We start from the raw sequence: 18,921 nt of genomic DNA, 5'->3' as shown, positions 1-18,921 counted from the left end.
TTAGCCTTGTATGTGTTTTACAAGTGTCAATGGACTATATCAATTGTTATCATGTCTAACTTACAACTTTTTAACTTAAAACCAATGTCCAAAGTTTTCAAGGTATTCCAGATTGTTTGTAAAAAAAGTTTTATTTAACCCAAAAAATTATATTATAAGTATGGTCCCCATCTTTTATTTGTACCTTAAATAGATAATAGCAATCGTATTATTATTGATCAAAAGGCCACAATCCCTTCCTATCCAAGTGTCTTAGTTTCTATAGCAACTCATTATTCAATACCAGATTTTGCCAGATTTGTCAAGCACTAATTTCTTTAATTTTTTAAGTACTATGAATCTATAAAGTAACCAAAAAAGAACCTTTAAATACCTCTTATCAGCTCAAACTTCTATTTGGCAGTAAAAGGTAACCGACTCAGCCATATTTATCAATCTCAACAAAAATATATAAGTCCACTTGGGCTAATTGAATCACTTTACTTTAGTTTGTATGTCCCAAGTTATTTTGTATATTCATACCAATCTTTCCACCAAGTATATTGCATCAAACTATAGAACGAGGTGTCAAACCTTCCAAAAAACAAAAACGAGGGCAGTAACCCATCCTTCTATGTCAGAAATGAGCCAGAACTAAGATGTTAATGCATAAAAAAAAAACTTTTACAGCTTGTCTAGCAAAATTTAAATAAATACCCTACTTGTTTACAGTCCTGTCAGTGTAAATTTCAGATGTCATGCCACATAAGATAGTAAGCGAGATTTTCAACAAGTGTAAACTTTCCCAAAATGGCACCATGGAAGCAAAAACCCATTAGATTATGCACTAATAACCAAATTATTCCTTGCACGATAAAATTTCCAGTTAGATGTGAAAAAATGAAGATCAGAGCTTTCCATTGTGTTTGCAACTATGTGCTTTGTGTGGCTACCAAATCTTGCCTCTTCAAAGTAAGTGCAAGGAAGTCAAATGTACGTAGGAATGGCAAAAAAGAGGTTTTTTCTTGGCTGTCTCGGTGGGGAAAATGAAGGGGATCGGGGAGCACCACAGACGGAGAGTGAGAGAGAGAGAGAAGGAGACACACACACGATGTGGGTGGGGAGACACAAAAGAGTGAGCAGCCCCCTATACACTTATGCTATGTATAAGGTATACAAGTCAGTGGGCGCCCAGACTCTGGGCGGCCGGGCAAGGCACAAACGCCTATACCCCAACAACCTCCCACTTAAAGGCGACTGTGCCTTTAAGCAAGATAACCTAGTCTAAAGACTACAAAAGGCGAGAGAAAACCGCTCTCAACCGATGCCCATTGGCTGGCTGTGATCGTGTGCATCCGGCTGTCCTGCTCCCGTGTAAGTCCATACACCACCAGACGTACCGCACACGTACTGCAAGTATGTATGCAATACCTGCATATCTCCCTCGTGCACTATGCCATCATCAGTCAACAAACGACTGACAACGCCAACTGCAAATGCTTCCACTGCAGCTGCGATATCCGGTCTCAAGATCAACATCTCATACATGAGACCACCGAATGCCGATGCAATGCTAGCGGGCCCTGCTAGCTCTACGGAGCATGCATCAACATATATATCCCTGGCAATAGGCATCTCTGACTAACAAGGCGTGTCAGCCACATGCATCTCCTGACTGTCCACAAAAGACGCATCAACCTGTCGTGCAACCTCAAAGCAAACCAACTGCTCTAGGTGTCTGCTGGAAGACATATCCTGCACAACTATATCCCCATGGTCACTGTCGAGCATAGAAAGGAATGATTGCATAATCGCTTACATCTCAGTCTCCTCTGCAATCATCCACTGCAAACATGACCATTCAATCTGCTGTGACTCACTAGAGCTCTCATGCTCTAACTCCGTATGCATAGACTCTTGCACAACGTCCTCCTGTCGTGACTCACTAGAGCAAGACCGCTCTACCTGTCTATCCTGCATAGAAGTATCTCGCACAACTAACTCTCTGCTTTGCTCAGTCACTAGCAAAGCATGCATGTCTGACTCTGTCACCTCTCTGTGTGACTGCTCAAGTCGTGCCCCAACTGTGTGCACAACGAGCTCACTACTCTGCACTCCATGCAAAGCATCCTGCAACCCACAAGCAAAAGAGACTCGCCTGCTCTCTCGCTCTCTACCTGGCTGCGTGATCACAGAGACAACACCGTCTCTCGCGTGATCCACATGCAATGGGTAACCTGTACCACTCTTGGCACCTCTCGCAATCACTAGCGAACCCAAATGCATCACAAAATCTCGCTCTCGTAGCGAAATTTGACATCCACAATCTCTAAGCTGACCAATCGAGATCAAACTCACTGTCAAATCTGGTACATAGCGCACATGTCGTAACAAGTAAGATGCACCACTCGGTAATGACAGTCTCACATCTCCTGCACCTGCTATCGCATGCACCGATCCATTGGTCAAACGTACACTGCCAAGCATCCCGCTAGAATAGCTACAAAACCATGCATGATGAGGCGTGACATGAAACATAGCATCTGCGTCTAGCAACCACTGCGAAGGGAGTGCACTATCCACGTGTATAGCATCTCGTGCATAGCTCGAGGTAAAAGTGACATCCCCGCCACTAGTATACTCCGACACTACATCTGCCTCAACTGTCAAAGCAACTGAGTCCATGGCATCACTACATACATCTCTGAGACTGCCATGTCTCCTACGATGTCGCATACGACGAAAACAACGCCGTCTAACGTGTCCAGAATGACCACAATACCAACATGTCACCTGTCGGCGTGCTCGTGAATGTACATGTCTCACACGAGTCCGTGATGACTCAGATCTATCATACATATCATGTAATCTGCGCCAAAGTGCTCTTGAAGTAGTCTCATACATAACAAGAGCATATACAGATTTCGCAAGGTGCAAAGAGAGCGTAGATAGTGCCATCTCCTCTAGCTCCTGCCACTGATCGTCAGACATGTTTGAAGTTCTACCTACATCACCACTCAATGGTCGATGCAACCCTCGCCGTGTCAATGCATCAAGCATACACTCTCTCCATGCCGCAAAGTCTGACCCATCAAACACGCACATCTGTGAGAGGTCACAATCTGATCGATCACCTGTCTCTGCCATGAGCACAATGTAGCAAACTAGAAAGCAAAACCACCTCACCAACAACACGTGGAAACTGTCTACAAATATGGCCAGAAACACAATGTAAAACCTGTGAGACACACTCCAAAATAGAGCTCCCGCAATGTCAATACAAGCCTCGCATGCTCTAGTATCACACTGCAATTTGTGAGCTAATCACCAAGCCCACACTTTGCGGTATCGATGCATACACACGCACAAATCTCCCACTTGCAGAGAACACTGCACGCAAATGCTGAGTGCAACCCGCAATCTCTACCTAGATCACATAAATGATACGCATAAAACTCCTGGGAAATTTCGCCAGAGTTTCGATGCACAATGGCTATCAACACAAAATAACCATTGTCCTGCAAGCTCAATACAATGAGCAATCAATGCGCATCAAACTACACTCAACATACATCAACGGAGTGACCGCGCATAAGCAAACGCCAAAAGATTTGCAATCCGAAAACTTGATCAATGCGAAAACAATGCTCTCAAGAGAGCTCACTAGCACTTGAAAGTGCTCGTCAAAATGCATGTATAATGGGCATCAACCATGCGCCATAACCATATGCAAACCATTCGCAAAGACCATGAATCCAAGCACAAAATCACTGCCAAAGTATTCTGTGAAAACCAGTGAAAGAAGCTCCACCTGTGTGCTCCAAAAAACTGCGTCTCTCAAGAGACCGCCTCGATGGTGTGTAAACGCCTCCGTACTTCGTTGCCCAATTCTACCAAAAAATCCTCAAACCACAAGCTTAACACAAGCTGCAATTGCATCTTCAGCTCAGAATTTATGCACTCAACATCAAGCATCTTCCGTGCTTCCAAAAGTGCATCAAACTCGCACACAATGCGACAACAGAAAATCTGGAATTTCTGTATACAGTCAGTCTGAGCTGAATATCAGCAAAACGGTGAGGAATTTGCAAAAAGTTTTTTCTGCAAAGTTGTAGACCACGTCGAAACGGATGGGCATGGTGGACAGAATTCTCAGATCTGCATTTTACAAGGAGGAAAACGAATCTGAAAACTGTGCTGCTGCGCACACCGTTTTAGGGCAGCACCTTCACTTACACACAATCTTCCACACTCCTTTCTGAGCTTCCACAAGAGCATATATCACTCTCAAGTGAGCTCACAAGCTCCCATTGCATTCTCACAGTAAGTTTTCTGCTTTCTTAATCTCTCTACCGTCGAGAGAGAGCGAGCTATCGCCTCGAAGCTCTCAAAGCCGTCGTGCTCTCCGCGGTCACCATAGCTCTGATACCAATTGAAGGGGATCGGGGAGCACCACAGACGGAGAGTGTGAGAGAGAGAAGGAGACACACACACGATGCGGGTGGGGAGACACAAAAGAGTGAGCAGCCCCCTATACACTTATGCTATGTATAAGGTATACAAGTCAGTGGGCGCCCAGACTCTGGGTGGCCGGGCAAGGCACAGACGCCTATACCCCAACAGAAAATTGCTGAAAGTGGGTACACCTTATCATGCATACACCCGTACATGCCACCACCAATGTACACTTTCATGATTGTTCTAGAAATTATCATGCAAGTTTTGCTCATTGTCTTGAGTCATGCTCTCTCTCTCTCTCTCTCTCTCTCTCTCTCTCTCTCTTCCCTCCCCCCCCCCCGCCCGCAAACCCCCAATTCCCAACAATTTGACAAGACCCAATAAAGGTAAGGGAGGTGAGAGAGTGGCCTATGCTTGAGATTGCATATGATGAATTCATTTTTGGGATTGTGTGAAGCATACATATTTTAAAATTTTCACATATTCTTTCACTATTGTCTGTGACATGGTAAAAGGTGGAGAATGCTCACCGTGTATACCACCAACATCTTCACTTCACCAGCCAAGAAACCTCCAAGATATGCCTGTCCAAATCATGCAGTGGCCTCTATCTTTTCACAAGCTTGGGGAAACCAAGGGTTATTGATAGTTAACCATGGACAATAGTTAACCATGCACAATACATACATACTACTCTCATTGACACGAGTGGCATATCATGCCACTAAACAAGTGAAACATCTACCATGCTCCTAGATAGAATGATTGACTACTTCAAAAAGAAGATAATGAAGAGGAGGAGCCTCCTCCAAGAGCACCTCAAATTTCAAATCGACTACGAAAAAGATTGTTGATACAATTAGAAGAAGAAGAAGCAACATCCACTGCTGGGAAAAGATTGGTGAGAGTGAGTCAATTAGAAGAAGAAGAAGTGAGAGTTGCTACTACTCATCAGGAATCCATAGATAACACCGCACAAGAATTCACCATTGATGCAGCCCCAGAACTAGCTTATTAAGAAAAAGAAGAAAAGGGGGCAACCAAGGGTAGGGAGAAAGTAACAAATACAGGTAGCAAAAGAGCTCGAATCCCACCACAGAGTTGAAGATCCATCTTAATGGGTAGCCCGTTTGGAAAGAGAAAGAGAAGCTTTCAAGCTAGAAAGAGGGATATGGGGGGATTTTTAAGAATTTTGGAAATCCAACCCTAAGAAATTACACACAGAGAATCTTATGTACAACCAACGAAATGATCCTCAAGGTCGTCTAGAATTCCTCTAAGAAGAAGAAGAAGAGAAAGCTCGACTACAAGAGGAAGGAGAGAAAGACAGAGACTCTAGCCAAGACAAAAGAGGCAACTAAAGAAAAAGAGCAAGAAGTGGCCGATACCATTGATGCACAATTACCATGAGTGGCTAAAAACCAGCAAAAGAACCCCCACTAAAGTCTCCACAAGCATCTCTAGAGTTTGTTACATAGCATGCCACACTATCCCAATAAGAGAAGACCAAGAAGAGATGAAGCTAAAGGCAAGGGACATGCACAAGGATTTACAAGAACCTAAGCAACAAGAAGAAAGGATAGAGGATCAAGAGAGAACCTTACAACAATTGAAGTTGAAACCTGGCCTTCTACAATACAAGAAAGTCTAATTATAGAAGCAGAATGAGAGTTCAAAGCGAACATCATTGAAGAGATAGTAAAAATCTGGAAAGAGACAATGGAATGTGAGGGAAGAATTCTCCATTCTATCGATGTGACCCTATTAACTCTTAAAATGATTGAAGAAGATCGGTATCGACAATCGTTGCCCTTACCCTTGATTAAATTTGAGCTACTCAAAATCAAAGAATGACTACTAAAAGTACAAGTAGACGATGCAACACAAGCACACCAAAAATGGAGAAGAGTATGGCTATCACGGAATTCAAGGTATTTGATATCATATGTCAATGACCTTCTTGAGATAAAGAAAGATCTTACACAATGTCCGATGCTCAGTGTCCGATGTTGGTCGAGACATCTCCTACTGAAGCAAAAAACACCTGACATGGCTCAATTACCCAAGACTATCACCACCCAAGGATGGATGAACAACCAAAGAATATATGTTGCGCACTTTGAAAAAATCCATCAAGATGTTCCGATGCATACCATATTTAACCTCTTATAAAGATTGCCAAAATGACGCTTACATGCTTAGAGACCTTCCATAGAGTAGAGCAGGCAAACATAACATGGATGTCATTCTCAGAGGGTAACCAAAGCCTATGCTATGACTTGGAAAGTAGTCCATCCACGCAATCATCCATTTGACTTCTATGCATGCATAATATGTCTACCCTCATATTATATGCAACCTTTGAGGAGATGTTCTATACAAGATTTTTCACTCACTACTAAAAAATCTTTGGCCCTATAATCGCGAACCTCCATGCAAGGTTTGTGGGCTACTCCACCATCAAAGGAAAACCTCATCACTATGCAATTTGTTTCAATGGCCAAAAAAGAGCTCCATTTCAAGTACCGCCAAGGGAGCAACTCTAGAAATGAAACATGTTGCATGCCAACCACACACTACTTAGCCGATAAGTAATTGTGTCGCAGACACACTTAAGTTTTGGATAATGAGAGTGAGTGTATAACTTTTCTATCTACAATTTTTTCCCTCTTGCTTCTCTTGCTTGTATCTCCCTCATACAATGTGGCATTTTTGTTTTAAAACTTGCTATGGGTACACAAGTGGAAGCTCTTCTGTTTAATGTAAGTTTCTGCGATAACTATATGGATTTAAGCGTGTGCTTGTTTACAATCTACTCATAATGCACAAAACACATACTCAAATCAATTTTTGAGCATAGTAGTGGATAGAGCATGCTTAGAGAAAGCTATTGAGTGCTTCTAGCATTTGAATTGGTATGCTAAAAATAAGTTTTTGCTATTAAGCGTGATATTGTCCAAGTGTTAACACGAAAATTTGATGTCTTAAGGACATTGAATATGGCATGATCTATTCATATAGTAAGTTTAAGTGCATTTGAAGCCCTGTAGCTATCTCAAAGTACCACTTGAAGCTTGCAATAAACTATACTAGCTTTTAGTGTTTTAACACACACTTAAGATTTGCACTTCAAATTGACAAGGTAGACAAGGGATTTTTGAAAGAATAGCAACCTCTTGTAGCCTCCATGCACTAGTCGGGTTAACGAGCTTTGCTACCATTGGTATGGTGCAGCTTGAAATTGTACTTCATCAAGCATGCTGAGCGCAAAGGAAGAGAACAACCAATCTCTCTCTCATTTAGCCTTATAGTGATCAACACTACCATCAAGCTGACGTTTCAACTCAGCGAAACGTTATCACTATCTGGCATGTGGTCCCTCATAAACGATCTACGACCCAAACTAGGTGACACAATAAGCACGTGTGCTCTACTATCGAATTCTGAGGTAAACTAGTGAGTTGTAAATTAGGGTGAACGAGGGAGGGAAGTAGGGTGGTGAACTAGGGCATAAACTAGGGTACTATACATCCGCCATGCTTACACAAACTTGGGTGGCACAATAGCATGGTGATAAAGTTTTCATGTGGGAATCATGAGGTCCCAAGTTAACCCCTTACAATGTGAGGGCGAAGAACTTGGGGTGGTATGGGGGTGAACTAGAGGTGCCATTTTTGCTTCCTTTGGAGCATTGGAGGGTGTGGATTACCCTATGATTTGGGTGGTTTGATCCTCTCTTGGACACCTAGTGTGTGTGTATGTGTGTGTGTGTGTGTGTGTGTGTGTGTGTGTGTGAGAGAGAGAGAGAGAGAGAGAGAGAGAGAGAGAGAGAGAGAGAGAGAGAGAGAGAGAGAGAGAGAGAGATGCACCCTAGCCATCTTTCAAGTGGCTCTCACTAGATTTTAAGTGCATGGTAGTCCAATTTTTAGGTGAAAGGACTAACTCTTCCTCCTGAGTCCTCCTGCTCCTCCTCTTAGAGGGGAGGGGGAGGAGTGACCTTCCCTCAAGACTCAGGAGCTTTCTATGGAAATGGGCTCCCAAAAAGATCCGATAAGCAACATGTAGGAAAGATGGGTGCTTTTCTTATGGAGATGAGCGGAGTCCTCTGTACCTGTCATAAATAGCAACATGCAGAGGCGCACATGATAAGATGCAAATGCTGTTGTGGCTAATCTTAAGGCTTCTGCCAAGCAAGGAGCCTTACACAGAGGCAGCAAACTCCATGCTTACATTCTTAAGAAAGGTTTCCTTGAGAAGTCCAAGCTCTTAAGCATTGGTGAATATGTACGTAAAAAAATTTCACTCGTGGAGGTGAGTATCTTTTTCTAAACCCGTGCAAAGTTGTGTAGCTATCTAAACTACTATGGGTAGTCAAGGCCCATACTATGCGGTAAAATGAATTGTATGGCTTGTACGGCCCATTTTAGCATATAGTATGGTTTGGAACCACCCAAACCATATTGGATGGTATAGTGACTTTGCACGGGTGGGTTTCAACTCCATTTCTCTACCCCTACAAAGTCTCGTGGCCATCCTTCTAGTTATTATACAGGTGGCCCTGTCGACGCTAGTGGCCCCATCATGGTGTCATCGGCCATGGCATTGTCCGCTTCCTTCTTCATGCACTTGTCAACACACCCATCGTGTTGGCTCACCCATCCGCCCATGTTGTCCCATCGTCGCACCCCTACACGGCCCGTCGGCCTCGTCGATGCTACCGGCCCCATCACGATGGAGTTGATGGTGGCATCGTTCACTCCGTCCTTCACGCACTCGTTGATCCTCATGTGGATCATTCGTCGACCCAGATAGCCCCATCACCCTTGCCATGCATGGCTCCTCAGTTGCATTGTCGCTACTATTGGTCGCGATCGCGACTCCATCACGCTGCATCATCCACTCCGTGCTTCAAGCACGGCGTCATCAAAGTTTTGCACGGATGACCCCTTGGTTGTCCTCCCTTGACATAGTCAGCCCCATTGGTGCACCCAACCTCACTCTTCCATGTCACGTTGTCATTGACAATGATGCCATCCGCTTCGTGCTTCACGTACCTATTAGCCCTCATCAACATAATCGGAGCGTCAACCACGTCGTCCCATCAACGCGTCCATGCCCTCATTTCTCCTCCATCGACGTAGTCAGCCACATCACGATGGAGTCGCCGATGGCTCCATCAAGCACCCGTTGGCCCTTGTACGTGCGGCTCGCTCCTCGTAGCACCACGAGCCATCCTGTCAGCACACTAGGTGTCGTCGATGGATGTGTCATTCGCACCCTCGATCATCACATCCTCTCATGGAAACCTTCTCTTGGCCTTCCCCCAACAAGGGGGTTTCCCCCATTTGCCGGCCCGTGGGTAATGGTTCTTGGGGGGTTTGTCGGCCCGCGCTGGATTGTGTACAACTATAAGGGTAGTGGTGCTCGGTTAAGACGGGAACGGGGCAGACCACAGAGTAAAGGACAAGTGAGGTGAGGCAACGAGTTTTCCGCACCCCTCTTGTGACGTTGGAATGCAATCCCCCCCCTCGAGTGAGTGCCAAGGCTACCTTCCACCGACGAGCTTGGCTACTTTTAGGCCGTTTTCAGGTCTCGCCGGGCTTCACGTGCTCAGGGTGTTTGACAGGGCTCGATAGGCGATGAGTGACGACGGACCGTGTCCAGGTTCGGGGCACCGACTACGGTAAGCTCCTGCTTGAGGAGCCGCGGTGTGATCAAGAAACACGGCGGACGTTTTTCTCATTGTGAGCTACGTGCGGCTTGTATTGATACGAAAGGTCCCGAACACGTGTGCATAAGTAAACCAAAAGCTTTTTTTCTTTTTGTGATCCAATGACATTTCAGATAAATAAATTATTATTATTAAATTACACTTGTAAAAAATATAAAAATATAAAAGTATAAACTTTTTCTTAAATTACGATGTAAACAATTAGGTTGAGATATCTTGATTTTTAATTTATTTACATTATTTTAAAATTAAAAAAATGACATGGCTGTTGAGGTGGCCATGCATGAATGACATGCATATCCATGTGGCAAGCTGATGTGGATGATTGATGACATGGAATGCATATGTGGAAAGATAAGGTGGCGGATGGGATCCCCTCATTTGCCATGTCATACGATGATGTGTCAAAATGGTGACATGTAATGATTAGGTAGCAAAAAAGGAGGTGATGAGTTGGCAAGGTGGCGATGTGGCATGCTTAGTGGCTCATGAGGTGGCGAGTGATGTGACAAGCCATGCAAGCAATACTTACACATGGCATGTGAGGTGGTAGATGACATGGCACTTAAGGTGAAGTGGCATGCAAGGTGGCAGTGGAGGGTGGTGGATGAGTTAGCAATTAGAGGGACATGGCAAGCCAAGCGTTACGGTCAAAGTGTTGATTGTGGTGATGTGGAAGGTGAGATGGGGTGATGACATGGACCTTTGGTGACATGGCGGCTTCCTTGTATGAGGTGGACTAGCCAACTAGGATTGGGAGAGTATAACCAAGGCATGGTTGACAAGTGTCAAAATTTGTAGGTTTGGTATTTTACCAAACCTAAGGAGGCACACCTCAAGTAAATGGTGCAAATGAAAAAAATTAAAACAATGAAACAGTGTCTTTCCCTTACTCAAATTGACTCTAATTTTTTTCTATGAGGACCTTACACTAAGAATTATGCCATATATGAAGAATACAATGAGTGATACTGTACATTATTTATTAGATTTAAAAAAAAAACTATATCAAGGTTCTTTGAGCAGTCTTTTTATTTATTTTTTGCATGGTCACATTCCTTGGGTCATAACCTATCAAATGACCGTTGGATCTTGCAAAATAAGTTCTACATCATCATTATTTATAAAGTGTAAAAAAATTAGGTTTTATAAATAGAAATTCTAACAAAGAAAAATGAATATTAATTATAGAAAGATCCAAAAAATTATTAAAAAATAAAGTTAAATTGCTTGCCAAGTGAACATTTCATGTGAAAAAGGGTAAGTAAAGAAGAAAATACCGTAAAAAGTTATAAGTATTTCTTCATCAAGGTCACAATGCTGTGACAAGGTGTGACACGGTGAACCAGATTAGTCATTACACAATAAAATTTCCATTTAGATGTGAAAAAATGAAGATCATAGCTTTCTATTGTGTTTGCAACTATGTGCTTTTTGTGGCTACCAAATCTTGCCTCTTCAAAGTAAGTGCAAGGAAGTCAAATGTACATAGGAATGGCAAAAAAGAGGTTGTTTCTTGGCTGTCTTGGTGGGGGAAAACTACTGAAAGTGGGTACACCTTATCATGCATACACCCATACATGCCACCACCAATGTACACTTTCATGATTGTTCTAGACATTATCATGAAAGTGTTGCTCATTGTCTTGAGTCATGTTCTCTCTCTCTCTCTCTCTCTCTCTCTCTCTCTCTCTCTCCACACACCCCCAAATCCCAACAATTTGACTAGACCCAATAAAGGTAAGGGAGTTGAAAGAGTGGCCTATGCTTTAAGTTGCATATGATGCGTTCATTTTTGGGACTGTGTGAAGCATACATATTTGAAAATTTGCACATACTATCGCACTATTGTCTGTGACATGGTAAAAGGTGGAGAATGCTCACCGTGTACACCACCAACATCTTTACTTCACCAGCCAAGAAACCTCCAAGATATGCCCGCTCAAATCATGCAATGGCCTCTATCTTTTCACAAGCTTGGGGAAACCAAGGGTCATTGCTAGTTAACCATGCACAATACATACAGACTACTCTCATTGACACGAGTGGCATATCATGCCATTAAACAAGTGAAACATCTACCATGCTCCTAGATAGAATGACTGACTAGTTCAGAAAGAAGAGACTTCTACAATACAAGAAAGTCTAAGTATAGAAGCAAAAAGGGAATTCAAAGCGAACATCATCGAAGAGATATTAAAAATCTGGAAAGAGACAGTGGAATGAGAGGGAAGAATTATCCATTCTATCGATGTGACCTTATTAATTCCTAAAATTATTGAAGAAGATGGGCATCAACAATCATTTCCCTTCCCCTTGATTAAATTTGAGCTACTCAAAATCAAAGAATGACTATTGAAAGTATGCGTAGACGATGCAACACAGGCACACCAAAAATAGAGAAGAATATGACTATCACGGAATTCAAGGTACGTATTTGATATCACATGTCAATGACCTTCTTGAGATAAAGAAAGATCTTACACAGTGCCCGATGCCCAGAGTCCGAAGTTGGTTGAGACATCTCCTGCTGAAGCAAAAACACCCAACATGGCTCAATTACCTAAGACTATCATCACCCAAGGATGGATGAGCAACCAAAGAGTATATGTTGCACACTTTGAAAAAGGCCATCAAGATGTTTCGACACATATATACCATATTTAACCTCTTATATAGATTGCCAAAATGACGCTTACATGCTTAGAGACTTTCAATAGAGTAGAGCAGGCAGACACAACATGAATGTCATTCTCAGAGGGTAACCAAAGCCTCTGCTATGACTTGGCAAAGTAGCCCATCCACGAAATCATCTATTTGACTTCTATGCATGCATGATATTTCTACCCTCATATTATATGCAAACCTTTGAGGAGGCATTCTATACAAGATTTTTCACTCACTAGTCAAAAATCTTCGGCCCTATCATTGCGAACCTCCATGCAAGGTTTGTGGGCTACTCCACCATCAAAGACAAACAGAATCACTATGCAATTTGTTTCAGTGGCCAACAAAGAGCTCCATTTCAAGTACCGCTAAGGGAGAAACTCTAGAAACGAAACATGTTGCATGCCAACCACACACTACTCAACTGATAAGTAGTTGTGTCATAGATGACACACTTAAGTTTTGGATAATGAAAGTGAGCGTATAACTTTTCTATCTACAAAATTTTCCCTCTTGCATCTCTTGCTTGTATCTCCCTCATACAGTGTGGCATTTTTGTTTTAAAACTTGCTATGGGTACACACGTGGAATCTCTTATCTTTAATGTAAGTTTCTCGCGATAAATATATGGATTTAAGTGTTTGCTTGTTTACAATCTACTCATCTTGCACAAAACACATACTCAAATTGATTTTTGAGCATAGTAGTGGATAGATCATGCTTAGAGAAAGCTATCGAGTACTTCTAGCATTTGAATTGGTCTACTAAAAATAAGTTTTTGCTATTACGCGTGATATTGTCCAAGTGTTAACACGAAAATTTGATGTCTTAAGGACATTGAATATGGCATGATCTATTCATATAGTAAGTTTGAGTGCATCAGTGGAGTCCTGTAGCTATCTCAAAGCACCACTTGAAGCTTGCGATAAAGTATACTAGCTTTTAATGTTTTAACACACACTTAAGATTTGCACTTCAAATTGACAAGGTAGACAAGGGATTTCTGAAAGGATAGAAACCTCTTGTAGCCTCCATGCACTACTCAGGTAAACCAGTTTTGCTACCATTGGTATGGTGCGGCTTGAAATCGGCCAACATCAAGCATGCTGAGCACAAAGGAAGAGAGCAACCACTCTCTCTGTTGTTTAGCCTTATAGCGATCAACACTACCATCAAGCTGAAGTTTCAACTCAGTGAAAGTTTGTGTGTGTGTATGTGTGCAAACTTTATCACTATCTGGCATGTGGTCCCTCATAAATGATCTAGGGCCCAAACTAGGTGACACACTAAGCGCTTGCGCTCTACTATCGAATTGTCAGGTAAACTAGGGAGTGGTAAATTAGGGTGAACGAGGGAGGGAAGTAGGGTGGTGAACTAGGGCATAAACTAGGATACTATACACCTACCATGCTTACACAAACTTGGATGGCGCAATAGCACGATGATAAAGTTTTCATGTGGGAATCATGAGGCCTCAAGTTAACCCCATGCAACGTGAGGGCGAAGAACTTGGGGTGGTATGGGGGTGAACTAGAGGTGCCATTTTTGCTTCCTTTGGAGCATTGGAGGGTCTAGATTACCCTATGATTTGGGTGGTTTGATCCTCTCTTGGACACCTAGTGTGTGTGTGTGTGTGTGTGAGAGAGAGAGAGAGAGAGAGAGAGAGAGAGAGAGAGAGAGAGAGAGAGAGAGAGAGAGAGAGAGAGAGAGAGAGAGAGAGAGAGAGATGCATCCTAGCCATCTTTCAAGTGGCTCTTACTAGATTTTAAGTGCATGGTAGTCCAATTTTCATGTGAAAGGACTAACTCTTCCTCCTGATCCTCCTCCTCCTCCTCTCAGAGGGGAGGGGGAGGAGTGACCTTCCCGCGAGACTCAGGACTTTCTATGGAAATGGGTTCTCAAGATAAGCAACATGTAGAAAAGATGGGCGCTTTTCTTATGGAGATGAGGGGAGTCCTCTGTACCTAGCAACATGTAGAGGCACACATGATAAGATGCAGATGCTGTTGCGGCTCATCTTAAGGCCTCTATCAAGCAAGGGGACTTACACAGAGGCAACAAACATCATGCTTACATTCTTAAGAAAGGTTTTCTTGAGAAGTTCAAGTTCTTAAGCATTGGTGGATATTTACTTTAGCTTCCAATTCATAATGTCTTCTCTTGAACTTGTCTAATGTGTGTAGTAACTTTGGTTTAGTCGAAGAGAGTCCAACATAAGGAAATTGAATATGGCATGATCTATTCATATAGTAAGCTTGAGTGCATTTGGAGTCCTGTAGCTATCTCAAAGTACCACTTGAAGCTTGCGATAAAGTATACTAGCTTTTAGTGATTTAACACACACTTAAGATTTTCACTTCAAATTGACAAGGTAGACAAGGGATTTCTGAGAGGATAGCAACCGCTTGTAGCCTCCATGCTAGTTGAGTTAACCAGCTTTTGCTACCATTAGTATGGTGTGGCTTGGAAATCGGCCAACATCAAGCATGTTGAGCGCAAAGGAAGAGAGCAACCAATCTTTCTCTTGTTTAGCCTTATAGCGATCAAAACTACCATTAAGCTGACGTTTCAAGTCAGTGAAAGTTTGAGTGTGTGTATGTGTGCAAACCTTATCACTATTTGGCATGTGGTCCCTCATAAACAATCTAGGGCCCAAACTAGGTGACATAGTAAGCGCTTGCTCTCTGCTATTGAATTGTTAGGTAAAATAGGGAGTGGTAATTTAGGGTGAACGAGAGAGGGAAGTAGGGTGGTGAACTAGGGCATAAACTAGGGTACTATACACCCGCCATGCTTACACAAACTTAGGTGGCACAATAACACGGTGATAAAGTTTTCATGTGGGAATCATGAGGTCCCATGTTAACCCCATGCAATGTGAGGGCGAAGAACTTGGGGTGAACTAGGGGTTCCATTTTTGCTTCCTTTAGAGCATTGGAGGGTCTAGATTACCCACCCTATGATTTGGGTGGTTTGTCTTGAACACCTAGTGTGTGTGTGTGTGTGAGAGAGAGAGAGAGAGAGAGAGAGAGAGAGAGAGATCTGCACCCTAGCCATCTTTCAAGTGGTTCTTACTAGATATTAAGTGCATGGCAATCCAATTTTCAGGTGAAAGGACGAACTCTTCCTTCTGAGTCCTCCTCTCTGCTGGGGGGAGGACTGACCTTCCCGCGAGACTCAGGAGCTTTCTATGGAAATGTGCTCTCAGAAAGAGCCGATAAGCAACATGTAGAAAAGATGGGCGCCTTTCTTATGGAGATGAGGGGAGTCCTCTGTACCGACCATAAATAGCAACATGCAGAGGCGCACATGATACGAATCTATGCTGCTGCGGCTCATCTTAAGGCTTCTGCCAAGCGAGGGGACTTACACAGAGGCAGCAAACTCCATGCTTACATTCTTAAGAAAGGTTGTCTTGAGACGTCCAAGCTCTTAAGCTTGGTAAGAGCTTGCACATGTCTAATTGCTCAACATGAACCTGCTGAGACAGCGCTCTGTTGTTTTGATCTCATGCAAGAGGAGGGTATCAACCCTAATTCAGTAACCTTTTCTTGCACATTGCAAGCCTGCGGTAGCTCAGAAGGGAAAAAGAATGAATCCATGCTGTTATCGAGAGAGCAAGTTCGCTTAAAGATTTTGGTGGTCTTGGAAATGCCTTGACTAATATGTACATTAAGTGTGGAGCACTTATGATTGCAAAGAAAGTTCTCAACAATAATTGCAGACAAAGCAGAGAAAGTTTTCAAAACAGGATTTGTCCACCATGGTCATGGTGAGCAAGCGCTTGCCTGTTTTGAGCAGATGCAAAGTGAGGGGATTCCTCCCAACACAGTTACGTTGCTTTGCATCTTGCAAGTATGCGGGATCATAGGAGCATCTGAGAAAGGGAGGCAATTACATTCTCAGATTGTAAGAGAAGGTTTGCTGGAAAACGACACTGTGCTTGGCACGGCATTGGTTGACATGTATGCTAAGTGCGGTGTGCTGGAAAAGGCACAAGAGGTCTTTGACAAGTTATCTTTCCGGCATGTTGTCTCCCGGACTGCACTCATGGCAGGACATGCTCAAGCTGGAAAAGGTATTGCGGTCTTTGCTTTGTACAACAAGATGATTGAAGAAGACAATTCCAATCACTTTCACTATTGTTCTTAATGTGTGTAGTAACTTTGGTTTAGTCAAAGAGAGTCGAACATATTTTGTCGCAATGAGTGCAAACTATGGCATCAACCAGCTTTACAACACCACACTTGCATGGTAGACCTTTTTGTTCGTCTCAACAAGGCAGTATCTCTCATTGAAAAGATGCCATCTTCAAATTACCTTCCCACATGGGTTTCTTTACCGAGTGCTTGTGCGAAATGGGGAAACTTGAATCTTGTAAGCTTTGCCTTTGAACGTATATTATATATGCAAACTTTGGTCACAAAGTCTGCATGACCTTTGCTGATCATGTGACAGAAACAGTTGTTGACTACAAGAGCTTTAAGGTGTGTTACAATGAGCAAAGTTCATTGTCAGATTCGTCCTTTTGCGAGCCATGAAGTGACTGCAATGAGCTGCCTTTAGTTACTGTGTGCGAGTATCGTTCCCAGTAAGACTCATTTTGCTCGTTCTGCCTTGGCCACTACTTGCTGATTTCAAATGATGTTGGCTACCACTTGCTCTTGATGTTGTCTCCATGGCAATGGGCATTCCTTAAACCGGCTTGCTGTTTCACGATATAACAAACTTTGATCTTTCAATGCCAGTGACCTTTGTACCTCATGAGGTGATCAGGCTGTTTGGCTCTTGCATTGGCAGTTGGGGGCACAATAGGGAAGAATCTTTTCGTAATACACAGGCCTCGTTCGTTTGGTGCTACTGCCATAGACAGACTTGAAGTTTGGAGTCTGCAAGTCTTGAATCCGTGAAGAACCATTTACAAACTTCCAAAAAAAAGTTGAAAAGAACGCCATGAGGCCCTCAAATGGAGGGATCCATTTACAAACTAAAACATGTGATTCAAAATTTTGATGCGTTCTCCTCCAAGGCATGTTTTAACATGCCAAAAAACCAAGATTTAGGTGGACTTGATGAACTTGATGTAAGCTACCCAATGATTGTTACACTAAGATGCAATTCAGTGGCACGTTTGTTTAGTGTTAACCATGAGGTCTTTTAGCCCTCTGTTTGTTACAAGACTTGGAGCCATACACTCCCTCATGACAATTAGAGTTATTGAAAACATTAAAAAGCCCCACTTGTACCTAGAATTGAAGGTGTAAACACACAATTAAAGAAGTAATCAAAACCGTAAGTTAAACGTAGGATCCTAAACTTAAACCTAACGTAACCTAACTTAACCTATAACTTATAACTTAACCGAGCCTAACCTATAATCTATGACTTAATCTAGCTTAACTTATAACCTAAAATCAATTTATAACCTAACTTAACCGAAGTTCATTTGTGTTTTTTGAAGTACACAAGTCATTTTCGAAGTCTGTTTGTGTTTTTTCTATTGTTTGTTGCTAGTTGTAACCTAACCTATAACCTAAACCTAACCTAACCTAACTTATAACCTATAACCTAACCTATAACTTAACATATAACCAAAACCTAACCTAACCAAAGTCCGTTTACGTTTTATGAAGCACATGAGTCATTTGCGTAGTTCGTTTGGTTAACCTATAACTTAACCTAACCTAAAACCTAAAACCTATAACTTAACTTAACCTAACCTAACCGAAGCCCGTTTGCGTTTTCTTAAGTACATGAGTCATTTTCGAAGTTCGTTTGCGATTTTTCTACTATTTGCCGCTATTTTTAACCTATAACTTAGCTTAATCTATAACCTAATGTATAACCTAAACTTAACTTATAACCTAACCCAATCTCTATAACTTAACCTAGCCTATAACCTAAACTTAAACCTAACTTAAACCTCAATTGCATGATGATCATATGATGGTAGTGAGAACGTTCCCCAAAGCATAATTTCAAAATAAAATTGCATAAAAACTTAAACCATTGAAAGCGTCACGCATGAACTTTTATTTTGTCAATACAATATAATTTTAAAATAAAATTGCATAAAACTTTAGAGC

The 18,921-nt window shown here is 42.4% G+C and overlaps 1 protein-coding gene across 1 annotated transcript; it reads left to right on the top strand.

Moving 5' to 3' along the window:
* Positions 1–16,144: 16,144 nt before the first annotated feature.
* On the top strand, positions 16,145–16,987 carry LOC147441283 (putative pentatricopeptide repeat-containing protein At3g15130). The gene is made up of 2 exons (XM_086483415.1): positions 16,145–16,440; positions 16,537–16,987. Exons 1-2 carry the CDS (start codon positions 16,145–16,147, stop codon positions 16,985–16,987), a joined length of 747 nt encoding a protein of 248 aa, XP_086339541.1.
* The last annotated feature ends 1,934 nt before the right edge of the window (positions 16,988–18,921 follow it).

Source organism: Adiantum capillus-veneris, chromosome 15 (assembly GCF_014529385.1).
Source record: "Adiantum capillus-veneris isolate H3 chromosome 15, ASM1452938v2, whole genome shotgun sequence".
NCBI classification, from domain to species: Eukaryota; Viridiplantae; Streptophyta; class Polypodiopsida; order Polypodiales; family Pteridaceae; genus Adiantum; species Adiantum capillus-veneris.
This window is presented reverse-complemented; position numbering and strand designations above follow the sequence as displayed.